General features: G+C 49.5%; 1 protein-coding gene across 1 annotated transcript in view; it reads right to left on the reverse strand.

The window, feature by feature from the left end:
* The window catches only part of LOC103806832 (dual specificity mitogen-activated protein kinase kinase 4-like), a gene marked incomplete at its 5' end in the record, with an annotated part of 45,195 nt that extends 44,003 nt beyond the window's left edge, over positions 1-1,192 (reverse strand). Inside the window, 2 exon segments of the mRNA XM_009079544.1 lie at positions 1,033-1,145; positions 1,148-1,192. Of these exon segments, the coding sequence (XP_009077792.1) occupies positions 1,033-1,145; positions 1,148-1,192 (158 nt within the window).
* Between the last annotated feature and the right edge of the window lie 15,326 nt (positions 1,193-16,518).

The following is a 16,518-nucleotide window of genomic DNA, read 5'->3' on the forward strand; positions in this document are numbered from 1 at the left end:
TCAGGATTGTAAGAAGAATCACCTAAAATACTCTACAAAATTTCTAGATGCTGTAATTACCATCCATAACTCATCAGACACGTTTCTACCTCAATAAAGGCTTGCTTGACAATCCCCAGCACAAAGAAGCCACTGGGAACAGAAACAGAGCCCAGCAGGTATGTCCTGGGGAAGCAGAAGGTACTGAGCTCCAGGAGAGAGGCAGCAACATGCAGAGCCAAGCAGGAGCAGCCTGGGCCAGGGACAGCCCGGAGAGCCCAGGCAGCAGGGAGGCTGCAGGGGCAGTTTGAGACTTGACGCTGACAAAACTCATGAGCCCTCAGAGAAGAAAATGGTGAGATGTGTCTCTGTGCCTGCTGCACCTGCCCCACTGAGTGGCAGCGGGGCAGCTCCCATCCAGCTAGATTGGTGGATCTGAGGATACAAAGCTGATCTTTTCGGTGCCGATGTACTCTGGGATTTACTAGCATCAGGAACAGCTCTGTGCCACACTTCATTCAGACTTGGGAGGGATATCCTGGAGCTAGCTGGCTAGAAAACTCAGGGAGAGCTAATCTCTGACTAACTCCCCGACAGCAACTTGTTGGGAAAATGATAATCCTCAACCTTTTGTCTATCTTAGTGCTGAAAACAAGTCTATCACAGTTATGGCTTTCACAACTAACACAGAAACAGGAACTTCTCTTTAACAAAAAGTAATAAGCTACTCAGAGACAGTAATAAGCTATAAGAGACAGGAAAACGACAGTGAATCAGTCTGAAAATTAACTCTAGGCATATCTAGCATTATCAGCTACAATATCTCAGTTCAATCCATTCTGGAAGGCATTAGCTCCAGGGTAAAACAGGAAGATCCAAATTTAACCTCTTTTAATTCTAGAAAAAAATTAAACCTTCTACAGTGACTCAAACTGAGAGATTTAAACAACCTACAAATAACTGGAATAATCAAACTGCATTTAACTAACATTGGGTGTTGGCTATTACACCTCAAAGTTGTTCCACTAGTTGTGCCATTGGCTTTATACTCACATGTGTGGATTTTGGAAAGGAACTCCAGATGTATTTAGAGTAAATCTTGCTGTGGACTTGAAAGGTGGATTTGCAAAATTTAACTTCAGCGCTTTGCGTTTACCTGGGAGACAACGAACACAGAGTAAACTTTTGGTCAGCAACAGAATATTAAGAGCACCTGGAAATAAACAGGGGGAAAAAATGACATGTTTTAAGAAAAGGCAAATGCATTTCACGACAAGGTTAGCAAATCACAGCTTGTGTTAGGGACACAGGGATGGAGACACGGAGTCGGTTTGCATCCCAAGGGCTTCCCCAGCTCATCCCAGGGCAGTTGCCAAAGCCAAGTGTCCACACAGCATCTCCTGTGACAGCACCTGCACCACCTGCCAGGGCCACCAGAAGCCACAGGGCACCTCCCCACCACAGTGCTGAGTGCCCTCCATGCACATCCACTCCTTTCACCAGATCCATGCTGGGCAGGATCAACTGCAGCCACCGGGCAAAGGGGCCCAACCCCCCTGGCACCGCCTGGGCACACCACCAGACCCAGGAGGAGGGCATGGAGAGGGGAAAGGGCACCTTGGGATGCCTTTTATGCAACCACAGGCTGACAGGGGTCCTGACCCTCCTCTGGCTAACAGCAGATGGAAACAACCAGGCTCGAGGGAGGATGGAGATCTGTGCGCTCCTTCTGCTAAGCAGAGAGCAGAGTTCAGTCCATCCAAGGGGTGAGCAGGTGAGGGAAAGCTTTGATCTGAGGAAGCACAGGGAAAAATCTAAAACAAACAAATAGTAGTGTGGGTGAAGATCTGGTCACCACACCAGCCACTGCCTCTGTCTTTTCCACTTGGAAGTTGAGATGACCTGCTCAAGCAACAGCAGGATGAGGGACTACAAAGGGAGCTGTCCCTTCCCAGCCCTCCCACTGGGCTACAGTGGGTGTAGGCTAAGCACAGAATTATTTATGTGCTGCTATCCATCACCAGAATTAATCCAAGCACTTGGCTCTGCAGTTAAATTCTCATCACTCTGAGGGCACTTCACCACCACCACAGCCAAACAGTCTTCACACAAGAAGGAACAGCTGTCCAGCAGGTCATGTGCAGGCCAGAAGTATTCCTACAGAGTTAGGTTCTGTACTACTACTTTTACTCCACCTAGGCCCATCTATGATTTATAGAATCACAGAATCATTAAGGTTGGAAAAGACCTCCAAGATCACCAAGTCCAACCATCAACCCAGCACCATGTTCACCACTAAACCGTGTCCTCAAATGCCACATCCAGACATTTTTGGAACACCTCCAGGGATGGGGACTCCACCACTGCCCTTGGGCAACCTGTGCCAATGCTTGACAACACTTTCAGACCCACCTGGCTGCATCTCCAGTCAAGGAGCTGGAGAGAGGGAAGGTCTCCCCTGAGCCTCCTTTTCTCCAGTCTGAGTCCTCTCAGCTCCCTCAGACACTCCTTGTGCTCCAGCCCCTTCCCCAGCTCCACTCCCTTCTTTGGACACTCTCCAGCCCCTCAATGTCTCTCTTGTCCTGAGGGCCCAGAACTGCTCCCAGGGCTGGCAAAAGCCTTGAGCAACCTGCTCTGGTGGGAGGTGTCCCTGTCCAGGGCAGGGGGTGGGCACAGGATTATCCCTAAGCTCCATTCCAATCCTTTAATATACCATGATCTACTCCAACACCAGCACAACCAATCTGGGGCTAAATTAGGTTTTCAGCCTTGCTCTAAAGATAAACCATTTTTCAAGAGAAAAAAGCTAGTCAAATTTTGAAACAAAACCTGAAGAACTTCAGCAAATCGTGCAGTTCTCTTTGGGGAGTCTGGATGAAATGAGAGGCCTGGGGGTTGAGCTATTAGTTTTAAGAACCTCACTTAGAAAGATACAAGTATTTTCAGCATGTCTTACTGACATTTATTTTCCTTCAATGCACCTTTCAATTTAGCATAATCCAAAGTCAGCACTTAAATCTGAAACAATTTTGCACTGCAGGGATCAGCTAAGTATGCTCATTTTTAGGTGTCACCTCATTAGAAAGAGTATTTAGCCATCATTTACCTACAACCCCAAGTGTGCTTCCCCTCAGGGAGCACAAACAGCCAAGCCCAGAGCAGACAGGGCTCGGGAGGGTTAGTGCCCACTGCCTCCATGAAACCTCTGCACAGTGAAGCATCTGTGCTAGACAAAATTCTAGCAAGACGTGTGTGTGATTTGGGGCCAGAAGGTGGCTCACAGCTGCCCCAGCAGACACACACCTCTGCACTTGCAACACAGGATTTGTGCTCCATCCAACAGCACTTGCAGCAGTGTCTATAAATACTTCCACTACGATGCCTGGCTAAAGTAGGTTAGGCTTCCAGTGCAAGAAATTGCAATGAGATTAAGATTAGTTCCCTCAGACTGGAAACTCCCAGCAGTAAAACCTGAGAATGAAGTCTCTGGACTCTTCAAAATCCACCACTCAGCTGTAATATTTATTACCCCTGATGCTACCCTGCATGGAAACACCATCTGTATGAATAGAGTCAAAACCACTCAAGTCCTGGGAGCACATCAGGAAGAGCTTCTCTCTGTGCCTGCAGGGCACAGCTGTGCCCAAGCCAGGCTGTGGCACACAGCTCCCTGCCCAGAGCAGAGCACAGCAGCTTCCAGCCCAAACTGGCCTCCAGGCAGTGCCTTGCTGGAGAGCAGCACTCAACACATCACCCACCGTCACCGTGTGATGCCAAGCCTGGAGAAACACTGCTGCAGAGAACCTGGAGGGCCCAGTTGTCCCAGGCACCTCCAAGCAGCACACAGGAGTGACACCAGAGCAGGTGTCTGTACCTGCTCTCACAGCACTTCACTTCACTCCCAAAACACTCCTGCAACCCACGTCTGAGGCAGCACAGCACAGCCCTGCAGAGCCTGTCCCAGAGCAGCTGTCACACACAGACAGAGACTCTGCCCTGGGAAATTTATTGCGAGGCACCTGGAGCCTTTCCTGATGAACAACAATAATAAATTATGCAAAGGGCCATGCCAGGAACTTTCTCATTATGAAACAGCACAGCAAGAATTATAAATACCCCACAGGGAAGAAGGCTGGGGAGGGGGATGGTTGATTTCAGGTTTTTTCTTTGCCTGTTCTTAGACTAAAAGCAAGGAAAAATAATCTGCCCTTGAGGCCTTTGCTTAAGGTCGATGGAAAGGATTTAGTTTCTTTGGATAAAGCAACAAGCATGTTTCCATCATCCCTCCAGCTCCCTTATGCCAGGAAAGCGGCAGCGTCAATCACTGCCTGCATCCCACTGGCTCTAATAAACACCTTGGGCCCAGCCACCAGCAGTCCTACAGGCATGGATTGGGAAGAACAGGAACCAGAGGACCTGGGGGATGGTTTTGTCCATTTTGAGGCACAGCTCTTTGAGAAGGAACAACCAATTCTGTCCACCTGAGCATCAATGTATTGGGTTCTTTAATTCTGAAGACAAAAACAGGCTACAAGCAAATAATGCTGAATGCAAGAAGCAGCACTGGCACATCAGGTGGTACAAATCTAAACACACCATTTGCATCTGTCAGTGGAGGGAGGAAGATCTAAGAGCATACCAAAAAAATCTAACTACAGATCTTACTACAGCCATTCTGAATGTGAGCTACACCATGCAGAAAGTGAGAGTATAAAGGAAAAAGGAGCTCCAATCATGTTACCTGCCGAGCAGGAAGCTGAGGGTTTTGTGGTTTTCCTGTTCCCTGTGGTTCCAGATGAGTAAAGCCTCAGTGTTCCCAGCCAGGACAAACCCAAGCCTCTGCAAAGCTTGGCTCCAGCACATGGATCAGTCAGGAGGTGAAACTCCTGTGGAGAGCTCTGGTGTCCTTCCACCTCCCAGCTCAGAGCGTTCTGCCAGCTCACACACACCTATTCCTTCCCCAGCACAGCAGCTCCAGTGACAAGTTGCCTTTTTATTGCTACACCTTTTATATCTCTAAGTAAAGTGCTTTTCAATACTGTGTGTTTATCCTGCAGCACTATTTGCAGGCCCTGACCCTAGGACTGAGGTCTGGCCGTAGTGTCGCTACAGCAGCAAACCTGCCACCAGAACAAACCAATACAGCAGGATCCCCAGTCCCTTCACACCGGGGCACAGCAGCCCTGCCCTCCCACACGGGTGCCCAACGCTGGCTTTTCCCCCAGACTCCTCCGACCACACCCTCCAGCTGCTCTCAGGATGAGTGAGCAGCAGGGTGGGAAAGGCACCGCTGTCTCTCTCCTTCTGTACCGTCACGACTGTTCCACCACCCTGGGACCAGAGCACAGAATCAGACACAGAAGGCTGTAACCCACCAAACCAGCTGCCTCCGAAACATCTCTCACTCTGTCAGCCCTTTAAGACTTTCTCCCTTTGAATTTCCCTCGTTCTTTGCTGCCCTAGGCACAGGACCAAAGCTGGTAAGAATCACATCAGCTTTATTCTGCTGCTGCTGCTGCTTGAGAAACCTCAAGACGCTTCTGCAATGAACTTTCTGCTGGTCCTCTCACCATGAGACATCCAGCAGAGATTGTTCATGCTTTGCCTCCAACTAGTTGCCACCTTCAGTCCTTGTCACATCCACAACTGAGCCATGCTATATTGCAAAATGCTGTTTTCCCTAAAAATACATGTTCCCAGTTACTGTTGACACCTCTGAACATTCAAAGAAAGAAGCTATTTGACTAAAAGATCCCAATACAAAGCCATTATAAGCACAAAGCAGATTAATTTTTTTGGATCAGCACAGCTTTAGCTTTACCTATTGGCTACAAAAGAAGGAAAATCATGTGCACCTCACTATCTGGTATCCCATATGTTAAGATTCACAGCTTAAGGGCAAGTTAGTGATCTCAAAAAGCCAAGGTCAGTACCCCAAAAAAGTCTGTTCTGATACATACTAGTAAAGAAAACCTGCCTCAGGAATAGCTCCTGACACAAATCCATTAAAGCCATAACTGCTTTTGTTTATAGGTTGTATGAAACCTGCCACTGAGGGGATTAAATCCACATTCTGGTTTCATGTCAGCAAAGGGGACAGGGATGTCTCTGGGAGCTCAGCCCTGGCCCCTGCCCTCAGCTTCAGTGCCAGAGCACAGCTCACCCAAAGGAAGCCCAAACGAAAAAAAGGCTCCTGTGCCAGGACCCTCTCCTTTATCCTGCTCAATTTTCCTGGGAGCAGGCTACCCTCTCTTTCATTCCAAGTGCTCTGGAATAACACACACAGTTCCCACTGAATCCCTGGACATGACCTGCCAAAGAGAGGTTGGCAGTAAGCTGTATTCTGTGCTCCCTTTTGCTGCTTCTACACAACATAACATTTTATTCCACATTTAAGCCTCACGTGTCCCTTGAAGGGCAGTTGGAACCCACCCCATGACATGGTAAATACCAGTTCAGAAAGATCAGCACAAGAGCACAACCAGTACCACAAAGTAGATTCACTGTCAAAACAAAACCAGCAAAAAGAGCTGAAGTGAAGCTTCATAAAGTCCACCTCTTGCTGCTATGGAAATACGACAGCTGTCACTCCAAAAAGTGTCACTGCACACATGCACAGCAGCTTTGTTAGAAAGAAGCCAAAGCATCAACCAACCAGGCTGCAAAAACACACTTGTTCATGTGTTCATGGCATTCCTTTAACACTACACAGCTCCTCAGGAGGAGAAATGAAACTACACTGGGAAGGGATCTGCACATCAAAGTGACACTGCACACAAGCTGCCAGCAGAGCTCCTCTCCTTGGGACAGCAGGAGGTTGGTTGCATTGCAAATTTTCCCCCTCATCTCCGTTTATTAACACACTGCCATGGTGTCCCAAACACAGGTTAACAGAACATCAACACACTTCGTGCCTCACCTGACAGCACTCAGTTTTGTCAGGTTATTCACTAAGGCACAGCTGCTGTCCTCAACTGAGACACTTGCTGCTGTTCTTCCATGAAAGAGCTGTACAGAGCTGGGGATCAAATCCTGCCACTTCTCAATGGCTTACAAGAGAAATTCAGACATCCGGATTACATTCCTTTCATTTACAACCAGCAGAGGATCTGCAGAGCATTGCTCTCTGATAAACACCTTTGATCTTCCAGCATGGAGAACAGCAACCACTTTTCCCTTCTCAGCACAAAATACCACTTTCAGGTTAAAGGAGTTCTTCTGGGGAAAAAAAAGAAGCGGATGCACAGCAGAAATCATCACTTAGTGGGAGAGGGAGAGAGCAACAGGTATGTGCCAGTCAGTGCCAGGTCAAGCCAGACCCCTCCTGCCCACTGCAAGTGCCACCAGCTTCACCACCAAGAGTTACTGAGCACTGAAGAAAACAAATGAATTAAAATCCAATAGCTTCTGTCACTCTCATTACTAGCTGGTAAACAGGACCTAAAGAATTGGCTGTGGAACAGAAAGCTTGTAAATGGGTAGAAGAATTCACCAAGGCGTTAATGCTCCTGTCATCCTTTCCCTCAAAACACATGTGACACTTGCATGGAACATGCACAAAGTCAGCAAATACACTCCCAGCACTTTAACACATGGCTTAAAGAGAAAACTACAATTAAAATATCCTCTGGGGGTAATTCAAGCAAACACACTGTCACTATTCAGCAGTCAACAGCATTTTTAATAGAAGGGACTCAACATCAACATTTGTCTTTGCTTTGCCAGGGACAAACAGGGTATTTTCTCTGTCAAAAGAATCTTCGAGTGCTTTGCTCAGTTCTTAATTCACCTGGTTAAAATCTAAGGGGAAAATGCCACTGGCACCTCTCAGCAGCTCTCAGGGTCGACATGTGGTGCCCATCCTGCAGCTGCTCCATGGCAGAGGCATCCCCAGATCCAGATCCATAGCTCACCACAGGCTCCCCCAGTCCTGCCCAGCAGGCTGGGCACAGCCTCCTCTCAGCTGCTTGTTCTCCCAGCACCTCACCTATGAGGTTAAGTCAAAATTTAAGTGTTTCATCCTTACCTTCAAAGGTTTTGCACTAACAGAGGGAAGGGTTAGCCTGGACATAAGGAAGAAACTTTTTCTGATGAGGGTGGTGAGACACTGGCACAGGTTGCCCAGAGCAGCTGTGGCTGTCCCATCCCTGGGAGGGGTCCAGGCCAGGTTGGACAGAGCTTGGAGCACTCTGGGCTAGGGGAAGGTGTCCCTGTCATGGCAGTGGGTGGAGCAAGATGAGCTTCAAGGTCCTTCCAACTCAAACCTTTCTATGGTTCAATGCCTAACTCTGGGGAACAGCCAAGTGACCGTGTTTTGTGCAGGGAACCAGGCCAACAACCCCACAGCATATGAGCAGGCACTCACTCTCCTCCCTCAGCAGGACATCAAACCTTCCCTGGAATAAAACTGAGGCGAGGAACAACTTAGGGTGTTCAAACCAAGACAACCTATGCCCAAATGCACAACAGCAGCTGCTCCTACAGAAACACATGTCATTTCCATCACAACAACTCTTGGCGATGCAGATCTCCCCTAGCAGCACTTCAGGAGCTCCCCAGCAGCAACATCATCCTGGGCACAATCCACCTTCCACATTTTTCATGCAAACTGCAGTGCTCTGGCAGACAGGTGCTAAAATATTGGTGACCAAAAAATGCTTCCATTAACATGCTAATGACAACGGAAGCAATTTAGAGCCTTACCTGCAGGGAGCCCTGCAGGGTCCATAGCTCCCACACTACCCAGGGAGCTCACAGCACACACCCCACCAAAACCACAGGAGAGAAACCACCCTCACCCCCTTGGGCTGCAGCACACTGCTGCTTGTAGCACACACTGCACTGTAGATTCAAGCTGGAAACAGAATTTTTCACTCCAAAACTCCCAAGGTCAGAATGCCACAGTGATGCTGGAGGGTTTCTTGTCACCTGCTCTCTTGAAGCCCTTCAGCATCAGCCCAGCCCCGTGCTGCCAGCAGCTGTGCTGCACAGCCTCCTGCCACCAGCACAGCACCTCGTGTCCTCCTACACCTTCAGACAGCCAGCTCCAACAGCTACACTGGTCAGAAAGGATCCACGGGTTACTGGGGCTGGTCAGAAAGGATCCATGGGTTACTGGGGCTGGGCAGAAAGGATCCACGGGTTACTGGGGCTGGACAGAAAGGATCCACGGGTTACTGGGGCTGGACAGAAAGGATCCACGGGTTACTGGGGCTGGACAGAAAGGATCCACGGGTTACTGGGGCTGGACAGAAAGGATCCACGGGTTACTGGGGCTGGACAGAAAGGATCCACGGGTTACTGGGGCTGGACAGAAAGGATTCAGAGGTTACTGGGGCTGGTCAGAAAGGATTCCTGGGTTATTGGAGCTGGCCAGAAAGGATTCAGAGGTTACTGGGGCTGATCAGAAAGGATTCACGGGTTATTGGGGCTCAGCTTGCAGCAGCCTCCAAGTCCATCCACTCCAGTGGGAGAATGACAAATTCCCTTTCCCTAAGACTCCATTCATGACCAGTTTGCTCCAGGGGCTGCTACCATTAGACCCCTGCTGTGGTCTGCAAAACCTGGTTATTTTGCAATATCCTCTGATGAACAAAGGCTTATATCCTTTCTGGTTTTCTTTCTGAATTATCACTTACTGAGGATTTTTTGGTTTGTAGCAGATTTCAACCCCTCCAACACACACGGACTGTCTCTGGTTGACAGAAGGCCCCAGCTCCAGATGGAAACACTGCTGGGGAAGTAACTGAACCCCTGCAGAAGCATCTCCAGTCTTCTTAACGTGCCAGACAACAGGTAATTGGCAAAAAGACTGACACAAGCCTAAGCCATTGTCCTTAATAAATATTAATCAACTTTCTTAGGCTGCCAAGGTTCATATGAACCACTGGGTGCCAGCTGAGCCCAGCAAGTCCCATCTCTAAGAATGTCTCACCTGCAGGGCCATTAACACAGCTCCATCATCCAGACACCCTCAGGCCACTGCTCCCTCGTGCCCTCAGGCTACCACTTCTCCATCCAGACATCCCCAGGCCACCACTCACTGGGGCAGACACTTCCCTTTCATCTCTTTTCACATCTCAGTCACTGTTGTCTCAGGGATTTACCGGACAAGTCTAACTCCAAACCTGCCACACAGCTCTAGCTTGCAAACGAAGTTTGAAAATCTTGCTTCTAACATCAAGTCTCCTGGGCTTCTCTGGGCAACCTGTGCCAGTGCCTCACCACCAGAGCAGTCAAGGATTTCTTCGCAATGTCCCATCTAACTCTGTCCTCTCTTTGCACACACTGTACACACCCAATGCTCTCATGCTCTCAGGGCAGTAGCTGTCACACTGCACCAAGGTGGTGCTGGCAGGGAGAGGGAAGCTGTGGTCTCCCCTCCCACGGAGGGCACAGGCTCTGCTGAGCAGCAGAACAGTGTCCCAGGGATGTCAGGGGAGCACAGCTCCAGAGGAGAGTCACATGCAATATTATCACTACAGTTCCTACCCAAGAGTCCCTCTGCAGCTTCCCTGGAGCCCCTTCAGCTCCTGGCAGTTGCTCTGAAGTCTCCACACAACCTTCTCTTCTCCAGGCTGAACAGCCCCAACTCCCTCAGCCTGTTCTCGTAGGGAAGGTGCTCTGAGCAGCTTTGTGGCCTCCTTTGGCCTTGCTCCAACAGTTCCATGTTCTTCTGATGTTGGGGACACCGGAGCTGTGTGCAGCACTCCAGGTGGGTCTCACCAGAGCAGAGGGGAAGAATCAACTCCTTCAACCTACTGCTCACAGAATCACAGAATGGTTTGAGTTTGGAGGGACCTTAAAGCTCATCTCAATCCATACTGCTTCCATGGGCAGAGACACATTCCACCAGCCCAGGCTGCTCCAAGCCCCATCTGACCTGGCCTGGAACACTTCCAGGGATGGGGCAGCTACTGGGTCTCCGGGCAACCTGTGCCAGTGCCTCAGCACCCTCACAGGGAGGAACTTTTTCCTACATGAAAGAATTTCTCCCTGATCACACAGGGGTCACAGCAGGTAACCAGGCTTCAGAGCATTGCTTGACACAAGGGGCAGGTCATGGCAGAGCTCCAGCTCCTTGAGCAGTGACAACAACCCGACCCATCAACACTCGGAAGAGGCAGGTGTGACCCAGCTGGCTCTGGGGATGGAGGCACCAAAGCAATGTGCACGGGGAATTTAGCAATGTCACATGCTCAGTGAGCAGCAGGCTTGATGTTTCGGACCCTTTTACTAGGGTAAATAACTGGGGGCAAACAAAATGTCTCTGCTAAAGAAACAAGCACCAAAAATTCCCCAAGTGCACAGGATTTTGAAAGCCCTTAGAAAAAGGCAGTGCTGCTGTGCAGAGGGCAGGAGGGCTCTCAGGACGGAAGGAGCCTGAGAGTCTGCCCAGCTAATCCCCACGATCTCACGCTGGGTAACAGAAGACTGTTGCAAAAATATCAGCCAGTAGCCCCAACTCGGATCCAGCTATCTTCTTCCCTTGCTCTCGTCCCCATTAACTCCTTCTCCCTCAGAGCTCCCAGTAAAAAGAATGCATGCACTCATCCTGCACACAAACTGTCCCACACGAAAGCACCAAGGGTCCTCCTGGCTCCTGCAAGGTGTCTGAGCACCACAGACAGAACTCTCCCACCTTCCACAGCCTGTGGCCAGAGCCAGCACTGCTGCCTCCCCCCAGAACACACTGCAACCCCTCGGTTTAAGGTGCCCCAATTTCTCCAGTACAGCAGTGCTCCCAGTTCCATGCTGAGAAGGTGGGAGCTGCATGGCCTTGGATCCGTGGTGCAAGGGGCACCTCTGCTCGTGGCACCCAGCACAGCTTGGGGCTGCCCCAGCACTGCTGCCCTCGGAGGCAGCCAGGGAAGGGGGACGCTGAGATATCAGCCTGGCCCTGCTGCCCATGTTTTCTGCTCCATGCAAGGCCATCAGCAAACTCCAGAGACAGCACGAACTCCAAAGTTACTGCAGATAATTTCCCATCAGTGGGAACGGAGCATCCCTTTCCTGGAAGGGGAGCAGCCCAAGACATGCCAGGGCAGGAAACCATCACACCCCGGAACACCTCTGAGAAACAGGCACCACAGAGAGAGTAGCACATACATGTTGAAGATCAACAGCTACACAGGTGTGATGAAATCACCACAGTCTAAAGAACATCCCCAGCTAATGAATGAAACTGTCTGCTGGGGCAAGAGCCCAAACTGTCCAGAGACAAACCGTTTGGAAAGAGGAGCTTGATATGCTTATGTATGAGGTAGAAAGGGGTAACTACTGGAGACAACATATTAAACTTGTGGTAGGATTCCCTAGGCACCCAGTTTGCCACTGTCTGTAAGGGGGAGTAAGAGCATTAGCTGGACTCTGGCTGGTCTCAGTAGAGTCTGTGTGCACACAATTCTTTCATTGCATTTCCACTGTGATTATTTTCATCTTCAAAGATGTTTCCTAGACTCTTTCTTTTAGTCCTAACATGGACCAGAGCACATCAAACCCATAGTCATCTGAAACAACTGCCACTTGGAACTGAGGGAACTTTTCTTCTACCATGTGCTGATTACCCCGTTCCTCTGAAGCACTGGGCAAAAGTACTTCACAGGATCACTCTGAAGTTCTATTCACAATTACCAGCAAAATCCAAAGCAGAGGGAAGAGCCTCTGCACCACAAGCTGGCAATCGGAGCTTTAACTATGGGAAGAAATGTGGAAGAAAAGGAAATCTTGCTGTGAGCCTGCTGTGAATGCAGAGAGTGCTGTAACCCACAGCAAACAGGAGCACTCGGGGTAGCCATTCCAGGGACCTCTCTGGATGTAACTGTGACTGAGCAGTCACTTGTTCTCCTGGCACATGAGTCCGTGTTCCTGACGGGCAGTAAAGCAGCGGCAGCTCCTGTCAGCATGGATGAAGATGACCTAACCTTCACCTTCACCATCTCAGCTGTCAACCAACACTGGCTGCTAAACACACAACACTTGAACACAGTGCCTGAAGGCACAGCAAGATGTTGACCCCAGTATTACTATACCCTCAGTTTGTGGACTGCTCCACAGTTTGGACATCAAACCACTGAACATCATCACAGAGCATCTGGCTTGGGTCTCAAAGACTCAGGCCATGCGAGCACAGGAATACTGTGAGAACATGAACACTGGGCAGTCAGAGCTCTGCTGCCTAAGTCAGAGTGTCAATCAGATTTGAGGGGGGAACCCAACACAACCCTTCCCAGAAAGCTGCTATTTACTAAATGGAAATAGCACTGTGGACAAGCAGCTCCTGGACTGGGTCCCAGGTGCTGTGAGAGCAGCACAGTGCCCTGGCACAGGGCAGGGCACAGCTCAGACCTTTGGCAGCTCAGCCATGGAGCAGGTTCCTTGCTGCCAGTTCACTCCCAGGCTCCTGTTCAAGTCAGCCCTGACTAAGGCCTGTCTATATTAAAGCCAATGACCAGCCCCAGAAACATTTGAGGGCTTCACTGAAATAAACCCTGCATTCACACATTCTTCATTTACAGCTTGTTTTTTAGGGCAGGAAAAAAAGCAGCCATACTGACAAACCAGACTTGGAATTTCTTCAAGTCACAGAAGATCCAAAATCGTGTTCCTGATGGGGAAACCAGCCAAGCCCTCCCACATGAGCACACAGACAGACACGTGGGCCACGGACACAGCTCCCACCGCTCCTGCCTCAACCTCCACCACTTCCACACTTGCTGAGAAGATCTTTGTCTGCAGGATAAGCAGGGATGAAGCCACGGGAACAGTCTAGAGAGTAAATTCTTGTTCTCAGCCCTGAGGATGTCTAGCACTGATGCAGTGGCAAAGCTTAGCCCATAGAAAGCACCACAACTCTGGCATAGCCAGCAGGGCAGATAAACTCCAGGATATTACTCGAGTTCCTTCCAGAAAGAAAAAAATTAATCAGAAATATATTTTAAAACAGATTTTGCATTTCCAGAAGAATGCTGATAGGCTTGTTTAGAAATTCCACAACATGTGGCCCTGGTGCAGAAAACTCACAGCCAAGCTGCTGCCCAAAGCACATCTCCAAACCTTCACATCCAGTGAAGGAAAAAAGGTTTGTGTGTTTAATAACTGGGCTTGGAGATCTTAAAGGTCTCTTCCAACCTTGATGATTCTGTAAGTCCAAGCTCATTCACAACTCCCTTGTGAAACCTGCATACAAACTTACCCCACAGTATCACACCTTCCAATGACAGCAGCTGGGCTGTACATGATCAGAAAGGAGAGAGATGACCTCAACTTCACCCCAAAACATGAAGGAAACCAGCTTTAAGAGCTGACATGCAAACACCCCAGTTTCCACATGCTGATTGTTCCCATTACCCCAAGGCGAAAAGCACCACGAAGAATGGAACAAACCTCCTGGGCTCAGGGCCACAAGTCTTGCCCAGCCTTACACAAAGCCATTCTGACCATCTTCCCCATGCCTACTCTCTGTCCATCCAGGACTTAGTGGGACAAGAGGAAAGAAGAGGACATCAAAGGTAGGATGAGGTTTCCAGCATTTGGCATGAGACCAAGCCCTGAAGTGCCACTGTTCAGGAGGTGAACTGCTATTGACAGGAAAACGGTCCTATTGCTCCCCAGAAGGGATTTCCAAACCCAGGACTTTTATCTTAGCCCACAACCCCTCCCACGTCAAACAACATAGCCATATGTTTTTAAAGGAAACTGTTTTATCTTTGTCCACAAACCTCTTCAAAGCACAAACACTTTGCTCTCTGGTCCAAACACAAAGCGATGGCTAATTCAGTTCAGAGAACTTCCACAGCATTAGGCCCAAAGCAAACCACATAACCTTTTTGGTCCACAGAAAACAAATAAGCCTAGACAAAACCAGCTAAAGGATAAACTCCCTTTCGGCTCAGCTGTCTGCTCCCAACAGCTGTCCTCCTCACGCCACAGGGCATCTCCTGAAGCACCTCAGAAAGATCAGATAAATTATTCAAAACACAGACTAATTCCTGGCGCTTGGACTCTTTGTTCCCTCCAGGACCAGTGGAGCTGTCTGCTTCCTGGAGGGCTTGCCCTGCCTCCAGTAAAGGGCAAACACAAAGGCTTCGATTTGCAGGAGAGGAAATCAATTTAGCAGCTAATAAATACACGATTTGTGCACTATACCTACTTGCTGTCTCCCTCGATGCTCACACAGACGTTAACAGGCTGAACCCTGCTCAGCACAGCCACTGCACACACAGCCTCAGCTCGGCCTGCCCAGAGCACCAGGAGGGACATGGGCACTGGATGCTTGGCAACACTGTGTTGTACTTTCTCACAGACAGCAAGAGTTCCTGCACAGAGGGCTCCAGCCAGAGGAGTCAAGGTCACACATTTTGGAAGATGCTCTGCAGCATCACATGATGCTCCTGACGCAAATCCAGGCCAGTGGTATCTCACACCCCCTGCACAGGGGCTGTGCAGGCATGGAGCAGGCACCCAACAGAGGTGCCAACAGCTCCACGGGGCCCTAGTCTCCTGAAAAACACACAGACTGCACAGGAACTTAAACCTGTGACAGCTGATAAAAGTCAGGCCTGCACCTTTCCACAGACCTCATGCTGCACCTGCATGAGCTGCAGGACAGATCTGGAAGAAATGGACACCTAAGCAGACCAAGAAATACACATCATAGCATCATCAAGGTTGGAAGACCTCTAAGATCATCAAGTCCAGCCATGAACCTGTCACTGCTGGAACCCCTACACGTTATCCTCCAGCGCCACATCCACACACCTCTTGAAAACCTCCAGGGATGGTGACTCCACCATCTCCCTGGGTAATCAATTCCAGTGCACATCACGGGGATCTTCAACATCTAAAGCTTCCCCTCAAACAAAAGGAAACCCAGTAAGATTGCAGATGCCCGTAAGAGCCAGATTAACTGAGCTTCAAATCAAGTGGAATGAAATGTTTAAAAGCAAAGTCAGCACCACAGCCTGTGCAGAACATCAGCTCCCAAATACAGGTGCTTGGGCTGACACAAAGTTTTGCTGCTGTGGCCAAGGCAGCTCGGCCACTGAGGCAGGGCAAGTTTTCAACTCTCCCTTCCCCTGTTACAGTTATCTCCAAGTGTATTTGGCTGCTGAAGTTTAATCAGGCTTCTTTTACATCCTTTGGTTTAAAACACATCCCTGCTGTCCTCTGGGTGCTCAGGAATTAGTTCAACTCTGTCCCACTGCAAATCTCCCTGCAGTTTATTCTTCCCTTCAGCTTCAGGAAAGGTCTCAGGAAAAAGACGAATCCACTCAGGCACACTTCCTAACAGGTAAAAACACTGGATTAAAGGCAGGCAGGAAGTTAATAAGCTCCACTGTGGTGCTCTCCTACGTCAAAAGGTCACAGCACTCTGGGGCGCTGCTTCTTACACTCACAGCTCCCCAGTCCAGTGCAGCTGGGGAGAGCTGCCTGATCCCTGAGACAAGCAATGACACACACAAAAAAAGGCAAACAAACCAAACAGAAAACCAGGAGCCAGATGAACTTCTCAAGCCCACTCCCACACCAGAGCTGCAC

Source organism: Acanthisitta chloris, unplaced genomic scaffold, assembly GCF_000695815.1.
Source record: "Acanthisitta chloris isolate BGI_N310 unplaced genomic scaffold, ASM69581v1 scaffold530, whole genome shotgun sequence".
Classification (NCBI taxonomy): domain Eukaryota; kingdom Metazoa; phylum Chordata; class Aves; order Passeriformes; family Acanthisittidae; genus Acanthisitta; species Acanthisitta chloris.